This window comes from Nicotiana tomentosiformis, chromosome 5 (genome assembly GCF_000390325.3).
Source record: "Nicotiana tomentosiformis chromosome 5, ASM39032v3, whole genome shotgun sequence".
NCBI classification, from domain to species: Eukaryota; Viridiplantae; Streptophyta; class Magnoliopsida; order Solanales; family Solanaceae; genus Nicotiana; species Nicotiana tomentosiformis.
Genome location: NC_090816.1, coordinates 17,368,381 through 17,392,575, shown reverse-complemented (window position 1 = coordinate 17,392,575; position 24,195 = coordinate 17,368,381). Strand labels below are relative to the sequence as shown.

At 35.3% G+C, this 24,195-nt stretch overlaps 3 protein-coding genes and 1 long non-coding RNA gene across 5 annotated transcripts; 3 read left to right on the top strand and 1 right to left on the bottom strand.

Moving 5' to 3' along the window:
• Window positions 1-2,076: 2,076 nt before the first annotated feature.
• On the top strand, window positions 2,077-7,545 carry LOC104087678 (uncharacterized). Its single transcript, XM_009592217.4, has 2 exons — window positions 2,077-2,750; window positions 7,315-7,545. The coding sequence occupies exon 1, from the start codon at window positions 2,187-2,189 to the stop codon at window positions 2,712-2,714; it is 528 nt and encodes a 175-aa protein (XP_009590512.1). The 5' UTR covers window positions 2,077-2,186; the 3' UTR covers window positions 2,715-2,750; window positions 7,315-7,545.
• Window positions 7,546-10,808: 3,263 nt separating this feature from the next.
• On the bottom strand, window positions 10,809-12,592 carry LOC138910792 (uncharacterized). The gene is made up of 2 exons (XR_011415946.1): window positions 11,712-12,592; window positions 10,809-11,677 (listed from the first exon to the last, which is right to left on the bottom strand). It is a non-coding gene; the product is annotated as an uncharacterized lncRNA (long non-coding RNA).
• An 886-nt stretch (window positions 12,593-13,478) lies between these two features.
• LOC104087684 (DELLA protein GAI) lies at window positions 13,479-15,215 on the top strand. Its single transcript, XM_070202023.1, has one exon. It carries the CDS (start codon window positions 13,977-13,979, stop codon window positions 15,090-15,092), a length of 1,116 nt encoding a protein of 371 aa, XP_070058124.1. The 5' UTR covers window positions 13,479-13,976; the 3' UTR covers window positions 15,093-15,215.
• Window positions 15,216-19,176: 3,961 nt separating this feature from the next.
• LOC104087679 (uncharacterized) lies at window positions 19,177-22,871 on the top strand. Of its 2 annotated transcripts, none has more exons than XM_070202022.1 (5): window positions 19,177-19,700; window positions 19,888-20,140; window positions 20,308-20,492; window positions 21,098-21,285; window positions 22,575-22,871. In XM_070202022.1, the coding sequence occupies exons 1-5, from the start codon at window positions 19,606-19,608 to the stop codon at window positions 22,694-22,696; spliced, it is 843 nt and encodes a 280-aa protein (XP_070058123.1). In that variant the 5' UTR covers window positions 19,177-19,605; the 3' UTR covers window positions 22,697-22,871. The 2 variants fall into 2 exon arrangements, with proteins under 2 accessions (XP_070058123.1, XP_009590513.1); XM_009592218.4 differs by having other exon boundaries at window positions 19,179-19,700; window positions 22,410-22,871.
• The last annotated feature ends 1,324 nt before the right edge of the window (window positions 22,872-24,195 follow it).

Sequence of the window (24,195 nt, the reverse complement as noted above, 5' to 3'; positions counted from 1 at the left end):
GTGGGAAAAAAATAAAGCAAGACTTTATTGGCATTTAATTTGACAAAGAAAATTACTTATCTAAATCAGCCATGTTGGAGGAAGTTTAAGTGCGTCTAACTTTGTCAAAGCTATTGATCTATACCAGCCATGTTCGAGAAAATATAAGTTCGATCGTTTGTCGTAATTCAGTCTTGTTTGGATTCAATTAGCCTCAAAGCGATGTTTTTGAGTGAGCTTTTCCCATTAGTAATTAGAACTAATTCTTGTACTTGGTATTATGCCCACGTTTCCAGTTTTTAATTAGAATTAGTTAACTTATCCGCACTACGTATAAAGTGAATCCACCAAATAACGTTTTTGCAAATTTAGCTGAGAGAGAAGAGTGCCTGCACGCGCACACATATATATATATATATATATATATATATATATATATATATATATATATATATATCACTAAGGAATAATCACATATTAGAACTAAAATAGGAATAAATACAATCTTCTCAATTGGAAGAGAAGTTCCATCCCTATTTAAATACTATCATAAATTATGGAGTATTAAGTACATGTATCAGTAATAGTTTTTAAAGACTTTTTAGATTGAAGAATAAGAAAGCCAAAATATGTCAACAAATAAATAGGTATTCATGTAAGAGAGGCACCATGCATATATGTTACCTCTTGTAAGAAAAAATTATGCACTAAATGAAAAGTATTGGATAATTAAAGTTTGATGCCACGAAAAGAGCACACAAATGGATATATTTATTAATAGTAATTAATATCAATTATGATGGTGGAGGATAGTTGATTAATCATATTTAAAGACGTTTGGGCTATTTAAATAAGGTAACTGCCAAAATGGGGGAAACATGTTGTCTTCTAGTTTCAAACAATTAACAGCGTAAGATGAGATTTTACTCGGGGTGTTCATGGTTCGGTTTGGATCGCTTTTTTCCTAAAAAGAAATCAAATCAAGTAATTCTGTCTTTAAAATATTGGAACCAAACCAAACCAATTAAGTCGGTTTTTTATCACTTCAATTTTGTCGGTTTTTCGGTTTTTTCATTATTTATCGATTATTTTCTTAAATATGAGACATACATTACCAAACGCATATTCCGACGACTACATTTTCAACATAACACTATCAAATCAATTGCTCTTTGAGAAATCTATCATTTAATAAGATATATTGATGATAATTGAATCAAATAGTGATAAATAATTTAAGTATTCAATTAAAAATCGATTATTTTTAACATGAAATAAATTCTTGTAATTAGGAAAAGAAAACTACCAATCAAACTTGAATGTAAAGGCAAAGAATTAGATTATTAAATAGCAAAGAACTAGACTAAAAATATAAATGACTAATATGTACCATAAAATTTTAGAAACTTTATATAAAAATATACATATATATAGGTGTAATAATAAATTTAAATAGCTACTTTTATAGTCAGTTTGAGTCGGTTTTTTCGGTTATTTTTGGATTAAAACCAAAACCAAAACCAAACCAAATTTGATCGGTTTTAAAATTCAAAATCAAAACCAAACCAAATCTAAAAAGTATCGGTTTTTTTGGTCGGTTTGGTTCGATTTTTCGGATTTTTATGAACACCTCTACTCCTAATAATGACCTAAAGAATCTGTATAAGAAATTCAAAATGGAAAAGGGCAGTTTTCTTGTGCTCAAGTCAATATTATAATAATCTGTAAAAATAAAAAGCCGAAAAAGAAAACAAAATTAATTAAATTGAATGATCAAGGCATCAACTTTTGGTTATCAAACGAACATAAAATGAATCACAGAATTGTAGGTACCATATTGCTTTCTTTCTGCTTTAATAGACACCATTATATTCAATGTTGTAACCTTCCCATAATCAGGAAAGTGTCCGTTCAAATTGCTACTGTTATTATAATTAATTGTTGTAACTGATCCCCTCTTTCTGGAAGAACACGATCTGTCAGAAAATAAATTTTAATCTTCAATGGAAGTTTTAAATAAATGAAACAAATAGTATAAGGTTGTGACTTGGACTATGTCCATGTTTCCTTTTTTTTCTTTCCCTTTTAATCGGAATGACAATAAAAAAAGAATGACTGTGTCAACTCTTTCTTAAGGGAAGCAGAAAGGAAACTCCAGCAATATAATATACTTGACCCAAAAAAAGAGAGACGAGTATTAGAGAGAGATGTCTACGGACACAATCATCAAAGATGAAGATTCCTTTGTTTCTAATACTGATGCAATCATATATGCTGCTTCTGATATTTCAGGTTGGACTCAAAGCCTTATCTCCGATCCCAACATTCCTAATTCGTCTAATTCGACGAGTGTAGACGACCTCCAGCAGCAGATCTCCACTGCTGCTGCAAGTGGTAGTACTGATGATGATTTGATTGCGTCTTTTGATAGGTCTAAGAATAATAAAAAGAAGAGTGATCAGCAAGAGATAAGAATATTTAATGTTGATTTCAGGGATCTTTCTACAGTTGTTGTTTGCAGTAATAAAGATGATGAGGAGGATAAAGGATCAGAGAGCAATAAAAGGCTGAAATCTAGCGCTGAATCTGAATTTGATGGCGGTTTATTGGCAGATATTGGTGGGGCTGCGAATAAAGAAACTAGCGTTAGGCTTGTCAATAATCTAGACACAGCGGATGCGCTTGTCAGGGACATAAGAATCAGGGGCGGATCCAATGTTATTAAGAATACTTAGCGATTTCACAATCAAGGGCGGAACCATGAGAGAAAGGTATGACTTATTTGCACAAGCTTTGGATAGAAGGATTCACGGAATGAATGCACAGTATATTAATTAGTCAAAAAAAAAATAATTACGACTCATCCGTAAAGCAAGATGACTAATTTCCTGATAATGCAACCTCATAGCTCAAACAATTGGTAAATTTCATAAATGGTCACCTAAGTATGATCTTTTTCCATCAAATTTGTATAACTTTGTTTTCTCACTCAAAAATTATAAAACTTTCACTAACTCACACAAAAATCATAGTGATCGGAAAGCACAATATTTCGGTAGTATTTTCTTATTCCACATTTTTTATTTTTTATTTTTAGTCTAATAAATAATAACCCAATTAAAATAGGAGAAATATATATTTTTAATCGTACCCAAAAATAATAGCCAATATATATATATATATATATATATATATATATATATATATATATATATATATATATATATATATATATATATATATATATATATATATGGCTAACAAATGTAATTAGTTATGGTACCGGTTAATTATATATATTTTTTCTTAAAATAAGAATGACCCAAGTCAACTTACCCAATACCTATATACATAAATTAAAATAATATTAAAAGTAAAAAGTTTGGCATAATTACAAGATACAAAAAAAAACGTTATGTATCATTGTCGCCGGAACTCGAAGGGAGAGATGGATCTACATTTCCCCCGGTAGAGGAAGGCAGATCCGCTATCGGTTCAGGGCCTTCATCTTTTTTAGTCTCCCTTTCGATTCCCGAGTACTCGGAACCAGTACTCGAGGAGTCAGTCGCAGCGAGCCGAATAAGAAAATTTCGACGAGCAGATAACTCCAGTTCCCGGGCCTGAGCAATACAATTGTCTATGTTGGTGATGCCCGCTTTGTCCTCCTCCAAGGTCTTCCTATTCATATAGATATACGACATATGTCTTCTTGAAGACAAGGTAATCCTCTTGCTCTTGGAGTTTGGCTTGAAGTTTATCGATTTTGGCCTGAAGCTCTTCCCGTTCAGACTTCATAGCACGAAGGCGGGTGTCGATCTCAACATTCGTAGTTGAATGGAGCCGGTTTTGGTCCATAGCCCGCTTAAGCCTATCTTCTATTCGGACCCTATTTCTCTCGACATCATTGGCCTCCTAGGTCTTAGAGCTTAAGTCTGACTTCAAATTATTAAATTGCTCCTCGAATGCAGACTCGCACTCGGCAGTAGCAAGCACAGATAATTTGCAAGCTCCACCAGCTTGGACAAAAGATGGTACTCTTTCGCAATCGAAAGAGTGGTCTTGTCCTTCCTCGAGGTATCTGGGGAAGGGGTTGAATAATCATGCCCCAAATTTCCGTGGTTGGAAGACCGGGAGGGAGAATCATCCTTTTCTCGATCATCTATTATTAGTGGAGGAGATGCAATTGGTGCTGGTGGCGAAGGAGTAGTAGGTATCGATGGGCGTGAAGTTGTTAGTGTGGAAGGATGAGAAGTAGCTGCGGCAAGAACAGTGATGATTGTTATTTGTTCAATGGTGGGAGCCAGAAGAGGCTCGGGGTCCGAACTCCTTGAACTTGAAACAACAATGGGGGTCGGGAAGAGAGAATCAACATTCTTTACCAGGTCTATCTCACCCCAAAGTGATTGGGTTTCCTCTGCGGCCGAGTTTTGAAGCTCTCCCGGCTGAGCATTCGGTTGAGCTGACGAAAATCCTTTTTTCCTTATAAGGGAAGCCTGTAACGACTCGATCAATCGTTTTGTGTAATTTCTCCTTGTCACCACTGTTAATGCTTCACATATGTGAGTTTACGCTTTTATGACGTGTAGGGTTGATTAGTTTTGTTCTGAGAAGCTTTCGGGTTGATTTGGACCCTTAATTATAGACTTGCAAGTTTAAATTTGAAAATGTTCACCAAACTTTGACTTTTGTGAAAACGACCTCGGAACCTGTGTTTTTACGACTCCAATAGTTTTGTATCGTGATTTCGGACTTAGGCGTATACCTGGAATTGATTTTGGAAGTCCGTAGGTTGATTTGTGTTGATTTACCGAAATTTGGCAATTTTAAGTTGGAAGTTTGATTGTAGGTTGACTTTTAGCTATCAAGCACGGAATTTGATTTTGGGACTTAGAATAGGTCCGTTATAGCATTTAGAATTTGTCTGCAAAACATTTGGCGTCGTTCGGAGTTGATTTGATATGATTCAGTCGCTTAGTTGAAATTATATAAGTTCTTGTAAATCTCTTTGAAAATCATGTGTTTTAAAGTTCAATTCGTAGTTTTAGATGTTATTTTCGTGTTTTGATCGCGCGAACGAGTTTGTATGATATTTTTAGACTTGTGTGGATGTTTGGTTGGGAGCCTCAAGGGCTCGCGTGAATTTCGGACGCTTAGCGAAATGTGGTTGGAATTAAAAGGTTGCTGGTTTTCTATACATGCCTCAGATCTCGCAATTGCGAGGTTTGAGTTCGCATTTGCAAAGGTAGGCCTGGTCTGTTGGGCTCGCATTTGCGAAGTCTGTTGGGATGGGCTAGGATCACAATTGCGAGGGCAACAATGGTCGCAAATGTGATCCAATCTTCGCATTTGCGAAGAGTCCCTTAAGTCTTCAGTTCCGCAATTGCGAGGATTTATTTGCAATTGCGATATTTTCAAATGATCAAATAGTTAGGAGACGGGATTTTTGAGTTTATTCTCTCATTTTTGAACTCTAAACTCGGTAGGAGACGATTTGGAAAAGGGATTTTCTCCTACAAAATGTGGATAAGTGATTCTAATCTATTTCTAATCATATCCCATCATCATATCTTAGATTTTAATATCAAAATCATGTGAATCAAAGTAGAAATTTATGAAACTTTGTCAAGTTTTTGAAAAAAAAATAAAAAATTGAGTTTTGAGAATCGATTTGGACTCGGATTTTAAAACTAACCACAGTATGAACTCGTGGGGTCATGGATAGACGAAATCTACCATTAGACCCGGGTTTCGACGGCGGGCCCTAGGTTGACTTTTGTTGACTTTTTGAGAAAAGTGTGAAAATCTTAATCTTATCTATTGTAATTGAATTCCCTAGCATTGTTTGATGTTATTGAGTCGATTTGGTTAGATTTGAGCCATGCGGAGGCGGATTGTAAGGAAAAAGCTATTTTCGAGTGTTGAATTGGCCTAATTGAGGTAAGTGTCTTGCCTAACTTCGTGTGGGAAAACTATCCCTTATGATTGGTATTGTTTGATTCAATTATGGTAAGTGAAATCCGTGTACGCAAGGTGACGAGTGTGTACACGGGTTGTACGTAGTATTTGACCGACTTAGGCTACTTAGACTATTTCCATGCTTTAATTGAAATGCTCTATTATGTTCTAATTCCTCATAGTCAAATTATCCTTAATTGTGTTAGAATATCCTTAAATGCCTTAGTTGATTGTTTAGTATTTGTTCCACATCCTACTTACTAAATTACTCCTATGCTTTAGTTGAACTTGTTGTCTCCCTTATTGTCAAATGATATTCCTTCATTGTTAATTATCATTGTTGAAGTAATTGTTTATGTTATCCCTTTACTTGTTGAATTTCATTATTTGAGATTCATTGTTAAATATTATCTCTTTAATGTGAAGTTAGTCTTATCCAATATTGTAGTTATATATTATTTATCTCATTGTTAAGTTATTTGGTGTTGAAGTTGTGGAAGTCGTTAATACGTTGAGGTGATGTTGGTTATTGTTGAAACATCCATCTTGTTGAGCATTTTTCATTCATTCATTGTTGTTGTTGATATTCTCGTATATGTTGTGTTGGAGCCATGAGCTATTATTGTGAAAACATTGATATTGTTGTTGTTGGCAAGTTGTATTATATAGGCACTTGTGGTGCGAACTGTTATTGTGATATGATATCTACGCGCATGCGTCGGTATAAGGCTTGGGTTGATGTGCATGCGACGGTATAAGATGGGACTTATGTGCGTGTTACTTGTAGGGGAACTACGTGTATCCACTAGGTGTCATAAGGTGCACTAAAGTGCATGTAGCTATTTCGGAAAAATTATTTTCAAAACCTATTTTTCAAATGTAAGGCTAACTCGGCGATATAAGGAAAAATTGTGATTGAAATTGAGAAAAGTGAGTATGAGGCGGTACCTCGGTTGTGATTATTAATTATACGAGGCGGTACCTCGTTTTTGATTTCATTATACACGAGGCGGTACCTCGATATGATTCTTGCTGTTTATTTCACATTGCAAAGTATTTTAGTGGGATATATATATGTTGTTTCAATCCTTATTGTTCTATCAGTTGTTGTCCGTACATGATCTTTGTAGTCCTTTAGTTGCTTATTTTATGCTATTTCTATTGTTGATTTTCCTGTATTTGATCATGCTATCATCTTGTTCCGTATTAGTTGCTTTCTTACTCTCCATTTTATATCCGTATTTTATTTTTACTATCTATTTTATAGCCTAGTAGGTGTCTTGACATGGCCTCATCACTACTCTATTGAGATTAGGCTTGATACTTATTGGGTACCGTTGTGGTGTACTCATACTATACTTTTGCACATCTTTTGTGCAGATCCAAGTACGCATGCTCGTGCCGGTAGATAAAGATTCATGCTAACTGTTTTATCGGAGACTTCAAGGTATGCATGCTCGGTGTCCACAGGCTCGGAGTCACCTTCCTTTATCCTCATTTAATGTTGTATTTACTTTTAGACAGTGATGTAGTAGTTACTCTTGTTATACTCTATAGATCTTATGACTTGGTTCCACCGGTTTTGGGGTATGTAGTATGAGATTCAGTTTTCGGAAGTTTTTTTTATCTACTGTTCAGTTATTTTCTGCCATTTTGTTAATTCATATCTGTTCAGTTTTCATGATTGTTAGGCTTATTAAGTCGTAGAGACTAGGTGCCATCACGACATCCTACAGAGGGAAATTAGGGTCGTGACAAAGCCTCTTCGTCACTGGCTTCCCCTTCATCAACGAGGACAACTATGGTAGGCTCGGATGGCATTTTCCTTGCTTTCTTCTCTTGAGCCCCAACCGAGGAGGAGCATCTTCCCTTCGATTTCTTGAGTTGGGGACTCCGAGAAGGGGCACCCACACCGAAAGTAGATCCGCGAGCTCCGCTTCGGACAAGGGCATTTTGAAGTACCCTCCTGGCCTCTTCGGGGTCAACTAAGGCGTCGACCTTGGGACAAATGACAGAGCCCCTTGGGAGTCCTGTATCAGACCAAAAATAGAGTTAGCAGTTTGATCACGTAGATTTCTTGTATTCAAACAGAATTAACAGAAAGAACTTACCGTGATGTTTGGCCTTCCAACTGTATTTGGGGGACATCTCCTTCCACCGTCGGGATTCTGGAGTTGTGATGTCCAGAATATTCTGAACCTATTGGTCCAAGCACTAAACACGTGGCGGTTCCCGCCGAGTAGCTCAAGCAGAAGAAACATGAAAATCAATGACAACATGAAGCAATCTTTTCACGGAGGAAGGAGGTGAATAACTGAAAACTTACGAAAGTGATTCCACGACTCGAAAAAAGTTAAAGTTATGGCCGTGATAATGTACCTAGTAGTAGTGATGACGAATCATTCTATCAACTGGCGATTGTTGTCATCATCTACGTTAGTGAGAATAACGTGGTGTCCATGCTTGTTAAAGTTTATTACTCCCTATCGAAAAATTTTGGGAGAGTAAAGATTCATCATGTGTGCAAGGGTTAGGATTTTTCCGGTCTCCTTGCACAGTTGGCGAAGGCAGGCTACCATTCACCATATAGATGGGCCTACTTATGCTAAGCGGATCTGATACCAATGGCAGAACTCCAAAATTATTGGGTCAAGACCTTCGCTCGACCCCAAAGAGAATGGACGCAAGGTAAAGGGATACGTATAGACATACGAGAACCCCTCCTTGGTGAAGGTAAACCACTCTATCATATCCGGGGCGAGGATTTCAAGATTGGGACAGTTGCAATCCTCTTTCCAGTTGGGATACTGGAAGGGAAAATGGAGGAGGGGTACCTGCTAATTGACCAAGTTTGTGAAGAGGAAGTAGGAGCCTTCTCTTGAAAGTCGTTCGTGGTGTTGAGATGATGTGATATGATGGTGCTAACAGTGGGAGGTTCAGAATCGACTTTGACCTCCTTGTCCTTGTTTTTCTTCGGACCTCCCCCGTAGATAAGACCGATGTTACCGGAGAAAGCGGTGTAAGAAGCCATGGTAATAAAAGGTTAGTAAGATTTTTGCTGAGAAATTGAACTTTATAAGAGGGTTTTGACCGATGTTGCCGGAGAAAGCGGTGTAAGAAGCCATGGTAATAAAAGGTTAGTAAGATTTTTACTGAGAAATTGAACTTTATAAGGGGGTTTTAAGCAAATGCAGAGAAGAAGAAAGTAAAAAATCTATCATTTGTTAAACAAATCTGTTTGTTATTATTTCAAATAAATATTAAAAATAAATATTTTTTTATATTTAAAATATGTTCATGTTTAAATATGATTAAACAAAGTGAGTGCCATGAAAAAATATTAAATGTATGAATATATTATAAAAATAATAAATAAAATAATTTAAAGTTATTTTGAATTATAAGTAAAATCCCTAGGTAGAAATATATTATACAGTATATCATATATAATGTATTACAGAAATGAAAGGATTTATAATGTTAAGGGTGTAAAAGATTTTTTAAGTAAAAGTATTATAAAATCTGGCCAATGTGACTTTTGTGATAAATAAAGTAAAGTAAAATAATTTTTGTGTAACAAAAGAAAGAAAAGTGACTTTTAGGTAATGAACATAAAGTTGAATGATTTTTACATAACAAAAAGAAGAAAAATAACTTTTGTGTAATGAACACAATGTTGAATGATCATCCATAAAAATTTTCTCCTAAATTAGAGGAGAGTTAAATTTGAATTTGCTTTATGCTGCTGTCGTACAATCTATAATAGAAAACAAATTATTAGATATTGTGTTAAATAAAGTAGTCTCAAGTCATGATGTGATTAGAAATTCATTAGATTACATAAACAAGAAATACAAAATTTACAATTTTAAAGTCGTCCAAGCATCTAATTAACGGAAGGAAAAGACTTATTATCGAAAAGAAAATCTATGATGAATTTCAATTTTTAATATATTATTTTCACATCTAACCAAACGTTCAAAACCACACACATTTATAATAATCAATATTCTATTTAATTGCGATTATATTACATGAATTATAACTTTAAATTAAAAAATAAATTCAAAGTGCTTAAATTAAATATAGAACATTAAATATTTAGATCCAAACAATAAATCTACCATTAAAAAAATTGTACTAAATCGAACCTCATCAATCATTTGAACTCTTAAATTAAAAAATCTATTACAATATGATGTCCCTTAAAATCGAAACGATATAAAGAAGATTAACACAAAGGATGACATGCAGGATGAGACACATCGAAAAATGATCAAAATTCTTTTTTTTTTTAATTTAAAAAATTTACAATTCAGTTCATCCACAAAGTAGGATTAGTTACGCTATTAAATAGGAAAAATGACATTGTATAGCCGCTCTGAAAATAATAGTCAGAAAAAATATATATATTTTGTATATATATATATATATTTCTGTATATTATATACAAAAATTATATAAATTTTATACACTTTTTTCAGCTAATAGTTACTATATATTTGCCTTATTAAATACGTATATCAAGCTAACACTTGTATTCTGAAATTGATATTATTTGTTTTCTAGTTCACCACAATTTGCAAGTTGATTTTAATTACTATATAATGAAGACTTGACTAATAGAACACAAAAATGAAGACTTAATTGGCAGTTGTGAAGAAAATATCATGAGCGCCATGTTCTCTTCATTGGCAGAGGGGTCACTGTCGCTTTTCGTCATTCCGCGTGACAGATAAAGTTTGATAATCAATTGCTACTATTTGTATTTCTTATTAATCAAATCTTCCTCGTCAGAATAAGCGCGTTGATAGATAATCAAGTACTATTATTTATACGTATCAAAGGTAGATAACAAATTAATAAATGGACACAATTTAAGCGATACCTCCAGCAAATTAATCAAGCCTCACTCTTTTTAGCAATTTATCACAAAAAAAAATTAGGAGATGTCTATTGTGTCAGATGAGGAGTCCTTTGATTCTAATACAGACGCAATTATCTATGGAAATTCTGATCATTCTGGTGAAAGCATGATCTCAGGTCCCAATATTGCTTTGTCTTCTGAATCTTCCACGAGCGTAGACGACCACCACCAGCAGATTTCTACGGCTTCTGATGGTGGCACTGATGATTTGATGACTGTATCATCAAGTTCATCTTCCAAGTTTACGAATAATAAGCAAAGTGAACGTCAAGAGATTATGATATTTAATGTTGATTTCAGTTTGCAATAACAGTGATAATGAAGTTGGCAAGATTGAACAAAAAGTAAATTTAAATTTCTGTGGGAAAAGCGTGAGCGAAGTGGAGAATGAAGATGAAGTTATGATGAAGAATGAGGTGAATAGAGAGATAATGGTAGCTCCATTATCACCTTCAAGTTGGTCTTCAATTTGGGATTGTGAAGATGGAAAGGGTATTTTTGAAGTGCCACCTTTGTCACCATTATCACCACATCCAAGTTTTGGTTACCCTCAGCTTTTGGTTTTGTAAGAAAATTAAATCAACAATAATAACAATTGTGTACCTGTTAACGTTAACAGTGAAAGTTTTGCAGGAGAAAGAAGGTTCTTCTTCTTCTGTTAATAATAATTAAACCTTCTTCCACTAGAAGAGTCATTCCACGTTTAGAGGAGCGCGTCGATAGATAAAGTTGAACTATTACAAACGACTGAAAGCGAAATTTCTTGGAATAACCATAAATAAAAAAAATAAAAAAAATTGACTATGCAAGACCTCACTCTTTTTAAAGTGAAGAAGGAAGCTAAGGTAACTCCAGCAATTTATGGAAAAGAAAAGAAAATGAGTTATAGAGAAATGTCTATGGACACAATAATGGAAGACGATAGGGATTCCTTTGTTTCTAATACTGATGCAATCATCTATGCTGCTTCTGATATTTCAGGGTGGACTCAAAGTCTGATCTCAGATCCCAACATTCCTAATTCATCTAACTCGACGAGTGTAGACGACCACCACCACCACCAGATTTCGACAGCTGCTGGCGGTGGTTCTGATGATTTGAAGATTATATCATCAAGTGCATCTTCCAGCGAGTCTAAGAATAATAGTAATAAGCAAAGTGATCAAGAGATCAGAATATTTAATGTTGTTTTTAGACCAGTTTCTGGGGCTTCTGTAGTATATTTACCTTCTTCTTTTTCATCGCCAACTCAACCCCAAAACAATCTTCAACCAGATTATCAATTAGAAACACAATTAGACACTGCATTCAGAGGGTTTAGATCAACTTTTGGCCCCAATAATATCCCAATAGCTGCAAGAGATCGTAGTTAAAGCATGCTGAATCGATCCATCACGTTTTCAAGAAACTTATACCTGATGAAGATGTCAGAACAGATGCAGGTTAACCACCAAATGACCACAAATGGTAGTTACAAAATGCCAGTGAGAAGAGACGCAGAAGGCCTAATGATATGTTTCAACAATGGCATCTTTGCTCCGAGCGGAAAGGATCGTGATTTCTTTCAAACGCAATATATTACTTCAACCAAAAAAAGAAATCATTTAAGAAATAAGGAATAATTGCAGGATGAAACCAACTTGTTATAGTTGCCTAAATAATTGTAGTGTTGCCGAAAGTAGGATTACCAATAGTGCTAAACTGTAGGCAAAAGTGCTTACTGGACCTAAATTCAAGGAGTTGGGCTGCAAAAGTGGAGGAGCACACACCAGAAGCTGCTGATCCTTTTTTGCACCTGTTTTGGATTCTATTTTTATTTTTTAAAGTTTGCAGTTCTTTTATAGTTAACAGTAGACTTGTTTAGCATGTTTTTAGCAGCATTTTATTGACACTCAGTCACTAACTTCATGTATTTAAGCAAAGGTTTCTTATAGGTAGCTCGAAACACTAAGCTCCCGCTATGTGCGGGTTACGGGGAAGGGCCGGACCACAAGGGTTTATCGTACGCAATCTTATCCTACATTTCTGTAAGAGATTTTTTTCTCGGCTCGAACTCGTAAACTCCTGTTAAAATGGTATGGTATGTCAACAACTTTACTTTCTTGATCAAAGCTTTCTTAATCAATGAAATGTACCACTTTGTCCAAGTCAAATTTACTTTCCTCGGCTTCTAAAATCATATAACACATCTCTAGTAGACGTGGCAAAATCAAATCACTTTTTTGTAACCAGCTCAAGTGTAAACAGGGTTAGATGATGACCCTGTTATTAATTTGGTCTTTTTAGAAAGTGTTATTGATGGATCATATTTTCATTGTGGGAGCCGTTAAAACAGTAGACTTCATAGCCCTAGGAAAATAAAATGACTTCATTTCGCACTCATCAAAGATCGATATTGATCTGCATACATGTTCGATGAAATTCAACGTCAAACTTTTCTCGTAATTTTAATACTTTGTATGGGTCCCACTTTTCTCAAAGTGATGTTTTTAATTGAGGTTTAATCAACGTTCAACGCTTCATAAAGTTAGATCACCAATTAGTGCCATTCTTTTGAAGTATGAAAGTTACATTCCATGAAATTTCTTTGAATGACGAAACAAATAAAAGAAGTTGACTAAGTCCAGACCACACTCTTTTTAAGCAAAGCAGGAAGCTAAGTTAACTCCAGCAATTTATCCCGAAGAAAAAATGAGTGTTGGAAATCTGTCTATGGACACATTCAGAGAAGACGGCGAGTCCTTTGTTTCTAATACTGATGCAATTATCAACGGCACTTCTGATATTTCAGGTTTGACCTTAAGCTTGATCTCAGATCCCAATATTCCTAATTCGTCTAATTCGTCGACGAGTGCAGACGACCACCTGCAGCAGATTTCGACGGCTGCAGGCGGTGGTGGTGATATGATTGTGTCAGGTGCAACTTCCAGGATATATAATAGTATTGATTTCAGGGCATTTTCTAGGAATATTAACGCTGCTTGCGATAATTACAGCGATAAAGTGGCCGAGGAAGGATCAGAGAGCAGTAACAGAATGAGATCTCGGGATGGTCTTGAACTTTGTTTAGGTTTGAGTATCGGCAGTGAACGAAGAACTACTTGTCAAAATCTTAATGGCTTGTGGCGAGGCAGTCCAACGAAACAACCTAAATCTAGCTGATGCATTAGTCAGGCTCATAAGAGAACATGCAGTTTCACAATTTGGACCAATTAAAAAAGTGGCAACTTATTTCGCTGAAGCTTTGGATCAATGGATTCATGGAATGAATTTAGAAGATATTATGGAATTCTCTTGTTACACGGACAACCTCATGCAGATGCGCTCCCATGAGATTCGTCCGTACCTCGAATTCGCCTATTCCACTGCCAATCGAGCTATTCTTGACGCCTTTGCCAATTCTAGTAGAGTACATATAATTGATTTCAGCTTGAACCAAGGTCCGCAATGGCTAGCACTTATGCAGGATTTCGCTTTACGTCCTGGCGGTCCACCGGCTTTTCGGCTCACTGGAATTGGCTCACCACAGCCTGATAACACCAATGCCTTACGACAACTCGAGTGGAAGCTCGCCGAGTTTGCTGATATATTTGGCGTAGAATTTGAATTCCGTGAAATCGTGGTCGATTCTTTAGCCGATGTTGATATTGCCATTTTGGATATTAGGCCTAGTAATTACGAACAAGTGGCTGTGAACTCTATTTTCGAGCTTCAACATCTGTTGTATACGCCAGGCGAAGTCGAGAAGGTACTCAATTCAATCAAAGAGATGCATCCGAAGATTGTGACCATAATCGAAGAAGAAGCAAATCGAAGTGTCTTTATGGACAGGTTTAACGACGCATGGTCTTACTATTCAAAAATGTTTGACTCGTTAGAGAACTCAGAGTCAATTGATCAGCACAACAGCGGTGACTCAAGGTTGGTGCATGAGTGCCTAGGTCAGCAGATCAATAACATGGTGGCTTGCGAATTAGGAACTGAGCGAGTTGAGACGCTGAGTGAATGGCGAGTGAAGATGAACTCAGCCGGGTTCAACCCGGTTCAGCTAGGTCCAAGCACGTACCTACAAGCAACCATGATTTTGGCCTTGTTTCAAAATAGGGATGGATATCGGGTAGAACAAAATGATGGGTGTCTTACGTTGAGTTGGCATGGTCGGCCACTCATTTCCACCTCTGTTTGGCAGCTTAATTACGCCGCCGAGTCTAGGCTAGTCAGTTATGTATGAACTCGTTATTCTCTGTTTGAATAACTTTTTAGAGGAAGAACGTATTTCTTTGGCTAATTTAAAAAGATCCTTCAATTTACCCTACTTCGCCCAGAGCCAATATATGATATACAAGTACTATTAGAGTTTGGTTTGGAAACAAGTTTAGGCAAGAATTATAATATAATGATTAGTAATGGAGAGTTTAGGCAACAATCTTTTTATGCTTATGTTACAATGAAGGTAAAAAAAAATGCATCAGTGCCTCAGAAAGTTTCTAAAGTAAATTTATTTACAAAATAAAAAGAAAAAGTTTATATTCATTGTTATTCAATCATTTGCCGGTGGATCAGTCGTGTGGACCTTGTGGTAATGGTATCTTTTTGAAAAATGTTGATACAACTCGTATGCGAGTGAAAAAAGAGACTTGATTGGTTAAAGAAAAAGGATGCAAGACTTGATTGGATATTAACAAGAAAATTATTTATCTACATGAGCAGACTGCATGTTCGAGGAAGTTTAACGACCAATTTTTTATTATTATTTTTTTTTTCGTGCTGTCCAATTTTTCACCAACCAACACTTCATTAATTAGCAATAGTATAAGATATTATATATTATATATACATTACACATTTTCCAGGAAATTCAGCGTTCTCGCAATTTGTCAGTGTTTGGGTCTCACGTGCCTCAAACATTGCTAATATTCCTTATTCGAACTATTAATATATAGTGAATTGACGTTATATTGAGATGGTGTTAGAGAGTGTCCGTATTTGAATCATATGTGATTAGCTATATAACCTTAATTATATAAATATTATTTATCTTCATCAGCCACGTTCGAGGAAGTTTAACGTCCACCTTTTCTCCAACCGCAAGACTTCATTGGCACTTGTCAAAGATCGATATTGATCTACATACATGTTCGAGGAAATTCAACTTCTAACATAATTTAGTCTTGTTTGGGTCCCTCTTTTTTCAAACTGATAATTTTAATTGAGCTATATGGAGCAGAGATGGAATGAAATAAGCAATCAAGTCCGTATTCTGTTCGGCTTACGGCTTCATTCCCAGAGTAAAGAAAAGAAGCGAGGCTCGCTGAACTATTGATTAACGTCCTTCAAAGAAAAGAGCGTATTCTATTCCTTGCATGAAGAGTTTGATCCAGGCTCAGGATGAAAAGCTGGCGGCATGCTTCACACATCCAATTCAGACTATGTTTTCGATCAATCTCATTCGCTCTCTAAAATTTCTTATAATAAGAAATGAAATGTCTGATTTGCTCTTTCACCTAGTTAAAGAAAGGTAATTGTCCGCCCAATAGAGCTTAGCCATGAATAGGCCGAAATGGTCTCGCGAAGCCGGTCCCCGGAATCCCAGCGACTTTAATCCAAAAAATAATTTTTTAAGTCAGAGCAATATAATTAAATAGAATAATTCGGATTTCTTATAAATATACTTTCAACTATTCTCCAAAAAGGAGATATTCTTCTGACAATAGAAAATGATAAGAAAAATCTATGATTGACAATATGATTTAGAGATTTTTTTTCCTTGGGGGATACAAATTATGGAAGGGTGGGATTTAAATAGTACTACTACTCGTAATCGTTTGCTTTGTTTAGCTCCTGTTTGTTATCATAATAGTGGTCATTACGTGACTGATTTGTAACGATTGAGATAATGATAACAAATAACGTGTATTCAGGGATTGAAGGATTCTTTCCTTACTTGTCCCCATTTATAATGACTTTAATTATCAGGCCGTAACTATTTTCATATGTTCAGCACCAAGACTAATAGGCACAGTGTACTCACGAATGTTTCTACTTTCTGTACATGTCCCACTTCATTAATTCCCTTGACACTTGTCATCAGATGTGGCAAAATAGTTTAAAAAAAATAGTTATACACCCATGTTATTTATTTTAAATGGGTTAGATAATGAATTTTTTAAAAATGAGTCGAATATGGATAAGAACCATATTATCCACTTAGAAAATGATTAACCAAATGGATTAATATGTTTAACTTTTACATTTATAAAGTCTCAAATTAAAGGTTCCTCAAAATTGAAAGACTATGAATTCTTCCAAGTGGTCATATTCAATAAGACATGGATAATATAGATATTCATATTATCCGTCGGATAATCCATTTTTTATCCGTCTAAAATATGGGTTGGGTCGGATGATTTGTCCGTTTTTTGAATTACCCGTTTTCGACCAGCTCATATCCAATCCGACCACCCCTACTTGTCATTACGACATTGATCCATGTTGCTAGTTATTTTTCACTAATACATGTATATTCTCAATTAGAAGCTTGTAATAAATATTAGAAAGTTGATCATCAACCATTCTTTACCGTATGAAAGTTACATTCCATAAACAAATGAAAGTGAAATTTCCCCGACTGACACAAAAAAAAAAAAAAAAAAAAATTGACTGTGCGAAGACCTCACTCTTTTTAAGCAAAGCAAGAAGGTAACTCCAGCAATTTATCAACCGAAAAAGGAAGAAGAAGAAGAAGAAGAAAAGAAGCTGAGTTCTAGAGAGATGTCTACGGACACAATGATGGAAGACGATGAGGATTCTTTTCAATCTAATACAGATGCAATTATCTATGGAGCTTCTGATATTTCAGGTTGGACCCAAAGCTTGATCTCAGATCCCAATATTCCTAACTCGTCTAACTCGACGAGTGTAGATAACGACCACAAGCAGCAGATTTCAACGGCTGCTGGTGGCGGTACTGATTTGATTGTATCAGGTGCAGTTTCCAGGTTTAAGAATAATAAGCAAAGTGAACAAGAGTACTACTTGATTGGTGGAAAAGATAGTCAAGATTGTGTCAAGACCTCACTCTTTTTTCGCGAACTAGGAAGGATGTTACTCCAGCCATTCAATTTATCAACAAAAAGAAAAAGACGAGAAGAAAAGAAGAGGAATTTCAGAGAGATGTCTATGGACACAATCAAGGAAGACGATGGGGATTCCTTTGTTTCTAATACAGATGCAATCATCTACGCCGCTTCTGATAATTCAGGATGGACTCAAAGCCTGATCTCAGATCCCAACATTCCTAACTCGTCTAACTCGACGAGTGTAGATGACCACCAGCAGCAGCAGATCTCGACTGCTGCTGGTGGTGGTACTGATAATTTCATTGTAGCATCCGGTGCATCTTCCAGGATATATAATGTCGATTTCAGGGTATTTTCTAGGATTAATGGTGTTTGCAATAACTGCAATGAAGACAAGGAGGTAGAGGAGAAAGCATCAGAGATCAATAACAGACTGAAATCTTGCGCTGGTTCTGAACTTGGTTTAGGTTTGAACATTGACAGGGCCGTGAACAATGAAACCAACATCAATATTGTCAACAACTATAATGTTGTGGAGGGTTCCAGAGTGAATGACTATTTCATCTACACTTCTGGAATTCAAGATTTTTCTTTAGATGGTGTTGAATTTTCAAGTGGCATTTGGGGTGATATCATTTCTATGGAGACATCTAACACCCCAGTATATAGTTCTGGATTTCAAGATTTTTATTTTCATAATGTTGAATTTCCAAGTGACATTTGGGGGGATCCCCCGTTAAATTATTGAAGTACTTTAGGATTTAAGTTATATGTACTGACTAACTTTTTATAGCATTAGTGTAATTTAACATGTTATAATCATTACACCTTCGTCAAAAACTTACATTGCGATAGGTCAAAGTTTTTATTTTATGCTGTTAAATTATATGTTGAATCCCTTAACTTCTTAGTATATTTACTTCTTTATACTTTGGCTTTCTTTAGTGAAAATTTTGGTTCTGCAGTTTATGTAATTATCTTTTAGATGACCTAATATTGTAAAAATCGATACACTATACCCAATTATAATTCGTGTAAAACTTGTTCTCGAACCAAACCGCTCCTTTAATATACAAATCAAGATTAATTTACATTATTTTATCTCTATATGACAATCAAATTAACATAAAATGTTTTGCTCCTGATTTAAAGATACAAGGTTACCCTGCTTCGGTGTGTCCTGAATCAACGGTCTTCCTCTATTACATAGGAGTAATACTTTTACTAATATACCTATTTTTCAGCTGTAGCCATTGACATTGTCATAAAGTGTCTCTATTGGATTAAAATACGTTTTACAAAATGTTGTTATTGTGCTTTTGATTTCGAAATTGAGGACACAAATTCATGGTTTTTTCCACTCTCATTTTTCATTATATAGTTGGAGTCTGGATTTATTTCAATTTGAATCTGGCTGGCAATCTCTATTGAAGCCAAAACCAAACCATCCATTTGGTGATATAGTTATAAATCTCACATTCTTGATTTCGAGTCTCATCGTCAACAAAATGTTTTTACGTTCTTGACCAAAAAAAAAAAAAAATTATCTTTCAACATTTTGACATAACATGACATCAAAATTAAATTCCATCTAAGATTTCCTTTACCTCATCTAGAATAAAATAGATCTCGAGTTTTTCTTTTATCAAAGTAGTGATCGATCAGATGGCAGATCGTTACCTGGCCATTTTCTTTGTATCTCTTTCTTGTGTTTTTGGAGCATTTGATGCGAGTGCTGGAGATGTTGATCCATTATACAGGTAACATATTTGAGAATTTTACTTTGTGTTAGTAATGTTGTGAAAGAGTTCCAATTTTTCATTGTTCTTAGGTAGTGTAATATAGGTGCAACAGAAACCAAGTGGTCTTATTTGAATTTTGCATTTATCTTCACCACTGTCCTTTCTAAAACCATTTATTGTATTGTCTGAATAATCATGAATGCAGGGCATGTATTTTGCAATGTGAAAAAACTGGATGTGTTGGTGAAACATGCTTCACACATTGCAAATACTATATAGATGGTTCTTTCTCTGATAGCCAGAAAGAGCCCCTATACCGGCAATTGACACAAAGCGATTGCCCAAATGACTGCAAGTACCACTGCATGCTCGAAAGAGAAAAAGAACGAGCTGCACTTGGATTTGGACCTGTGAAATATCATGGTAAATGGACATTTAAACGAGTGTTCGGACTTCAGGTTTGTAATATTATGAGCCTTGGACCTATATATGTTTATGGGCCAAATCTCTATATTGGTTAACCTACATTGATCGTGGAAAGAGTTTTTACGCTCTCAGTTCATATTACTTAAGATCCTTTACTGATATATGCCTATTAATAAGAAGTGCAATCTTAACTTTCCAGGAGCCTGTTTCTGTTGCTTTCTCTGCACTTAACCTTGCAATGCATATCCAAGGATGGCTGTCCTTTTTCAAGCTACGATCTACGACGCTAAATAAGAGGATATCCTATGATTATGCTGGTCTGTGGCACATATACGCACTCTTGTCTGTGAATTCATGGTTTTGGAGTGTTGTCTTCCACAGTCGGTGAGTTCTAAATTGTTCCACGTTGATTTAGAGAATGAGTTGTTATATAGTCTCGGACAGTTCCTCGCCTCCTCAACTAGCTTTTGGACTTAGGTTAGGCCCAAAATCTATTTTCCTAACATCATGCTTTGTCATACTTACCCTTGCCTATCATATATTGGTTTCCTTATTCACCATATAATATCAGAGTCAGACTCATACTTATTCTTAGTATACCAAATGTTCAGTCTCATGTTATGTTATTTACCTTCCAATTAATCAGGCCTGGGCTTGCGAGGAGGAGGAGGTGTTAGATTGTCCCGCATTGATTGGTATAATTAGATATTGTCTCCTTATATAGTTTCGAACAATTCTCACCTCATGAGCTTGTTTTTGAGATAGAATTTGGCCTAAGATCCATTTTCTATTTTGTCATACTTACCCTGTTACCGGTGCTCATCATATTTTGGTTTCCTTATTTTCCAGATAGCAGGTTTTAGGCGTTTCTTTTGACCATATATAGTAATCTATTACTGCAATACGTGGCATGAAGTTCAATTCATTTTTTAGTGAAGTTAATATTGTTGTGGAATTGTATTAACTTGTTATCAGTACATTTATTGCAGAGGTGTGGAATTTACAGAAAAACTAGATTACTCATCTGCAGTGGCATTACTTGGATTTTCGCTTATAATATCGGTACTAAGATGTTTCAGTATAAAGGATGAGGCTACAAGAGTATTGGTTTCTGCTCCATTGCTTGCCTTTACAACCACCCATATTTTGTACCTGAACAACTATCAAATGGATTATGGTAATTTCCTCATCTCACTGTTTTAGTTTAGGGTGCAAAGTCATGCATTGAAAAGAAGGTGAACCTTCGCGTAACTAGTAAAGTTGTTGCCATGTGATCAGGAGGTCACATGTTCGAGCTGTGGAAATAGCATCTTGTGCATGCAGTAATGTATGGTAAGACTGCATACAATAGACCCTTGTGGTCCGACCCTTCTCCGGACCTTGCCCATAACGGGAGCTTAATGCACCGGACTACCTTTTTTTTATTTATTTTTTTATTTTTTAGTCATGCATTGAAAATAGAATGTAGACTACATATTCTTATAAAACCAAGCACAACAGCATAGGAAGATATCAAGATAAAAGGGAAAGAATACAGAGATAATTATTGGGGTGGGCTGCTTTTTTGTGTCTAGTTAGACTATACTCTACACCACCAAGAGTTCTCGTGGAATAGTTGAGATCCTTTCACCTTTCAATCAGAGGTCTTGCACTCAGTTGTGAGAATAAAAAATCTAAGTAGAAAACGCTTTATTCCTTTTAGTAGGCCAATCCAAATTGAAATTGAATTAGTCGAATCCGTGCTTCGAATGTCGGGTGCCTAGAGGTGGCAAATGAGCAGATCAACCGGTCAAAGTTGGGTGGATCCAAATAAATAAATGGATCATGATCCAATATATCCAAAGTGTGCTTGAGTCACAATAGATTAGATTAAGATGGATCAAATAAGGGGTCATAACTCAACCCGTCCAACATGACTCAATCTCTCCTCTCTCTCTCTCTCTCTTTTTTCCTTCAAAAAGAGAACTAATGTATCGTTTTGAATTATTAGCTTAAAGTCTTCTAATTTACATAATTTTCAGTCTTCTAATTTGATTTTGTATGTTTGGGTCTCGATTGCATTATGACCTGTCCAGTTACATTATGTTGGCTCAGTTTAACACAACAGTTTAATGGATCATTTCGCGTTCAGCTTGTTGGGTCAAGTTAACAAATTGGGTCATAACTCAATTCGTTTAAACTTGCACGGTTTGTCTAGTTGCCAAAAAATGGATTGATTTGCCACTTCTTGTTGCTATGTTCTATGATTATCATTCTTTCCATTTGATATTTTACAAGTACTTATTTGGAATTTATTTTCAGGATGGAACATAAAAGTTTGTGTTATAATGGGTGTTGCTCAGCTTCTGATTTGGGCAATTTGGGCTGGAATTAGTCATCATCCATCCAAATGGAAAATATGGACAGTGGTTGTTGGGGGTGGATTTGCTATGCTTTTAGAAATTTATGACTTTCCTCCATATGCAGGACTAATAGATGCACATTCTCTTTGGCATGCTATTACAGTTCCTCTGACTTATATTTGGTGGAGTTTTATCCAAGATGATGCAAAGTACCAAACAATTAACCCTAGTAAGAAAGTAGAATAATATTTTTTTAAAGGGTTGTATATCTTTTTGAGGTTGATTTAGGTAATATTAGTCAAGAGAGACTCTTTTTCATTTGTTTTTATTTCTTCATCTTAATTTTCAACTTGCAAGAAGAGGATTGCTTTCACAAGAAAAATAGAGTTTTCAATGATAAGCAGAGTTCCGTTATTTCTAACTGTGAGCACGTGATTTTTGCCCGATTAAAATACTCCTACAATATTCACAAATAGATCTTTTTCTTAATTGTTTTTTAATCTTCATAAGATTTTGTAGGAAATTTTGTTAATCAATTATTTGCATTTAGTTTCATATTTAATATTTTAAAATCATGAAAAATACCATAAAAATGTTCAAAATTTCATGCATTGCATTTTAGGTTGTTATTTGCATTTTTAAGGTTAAGTTATTAATTAATTGTATTATTAAACAAAAATCACAAAATACCATAGGTTCTTGTATTTTTAGCTTTTAGTTTCGAATAATTAATTTTGCTTCCATTAGTTTTAGGTTAATTAATTATCTAAATATTAAAAATAATGAGTAGGTTAATTTTGCTAGAATCTAATTAGGATTTGTTTTTCAAAATTTGTAGATTTTTAAAATGAAAGAAAACAAAGAAAAGAGAGGCTTTGTTTGGTCTTGATTCAAATTGGGCCAAAATTTTTAAATTGGCCCAAAAACCCAAATCCGCCCCAACCCAATCTCCTTGACCCTTCATCTGAATCCAACCCGCTGACCCGTCGACTAACCCGCCCCACTCCCTCTTAATCTTGGCCATCCATCCACTTGGATCCAACGTTCCATGTTATTTACCCATGCCAAATATAATCTTCATTTCTAAAAGCTCCTAACCCTAATCTCCCTTACCCTAATTAGCTACACCACCCGCTCCACTCACCTCACTGTCGCGTCGCCACCACCCAAACCCACCAGAAAATTCTCTCTAACCATTACGTGCTCCCTCCTCTCTCCTATTTTTTGTTATTTTATTTTTATCTTGTTTGTTCAATTTTATTATTACCGTTGTGTCTTTTACTTTAGCTATCTTTACTATTTTTGCTGTTAATATTTTTCTTTTCTTTAGTATTTTTATCATCTTGTATTTTGGCCACGCTTTTCTTGAGTCGGAGTCTATCGAAAACAGACCCTCTACTTTATGTAGAGGGTAATGTCTACATACACTTTACCATCTCCACACCCCATTTGTGGGGTCATATTGGGTAGGTTGTTATTGTTGCTTGTTTTAAACTTGTTATAGTTACAATTTTAATAGTTCCTGAAGGTCTACTCTGTTGAGAACCATTGAGTTTAATGTTTGATGTCAAGGGCTAATTAATACACATAATTGTGCTTCACATTCTTTGATGCAAATTCTTAAACTTAGTAGTAGTTTGTATTTTATACACGTAATTAGAATAAGCTAAAGCCACGCAGTTTGTTATTTTTTGTTGTTTATGGCAGCAAAATGATTATCCAGCTTGTTTAGACAAGATTCTCAA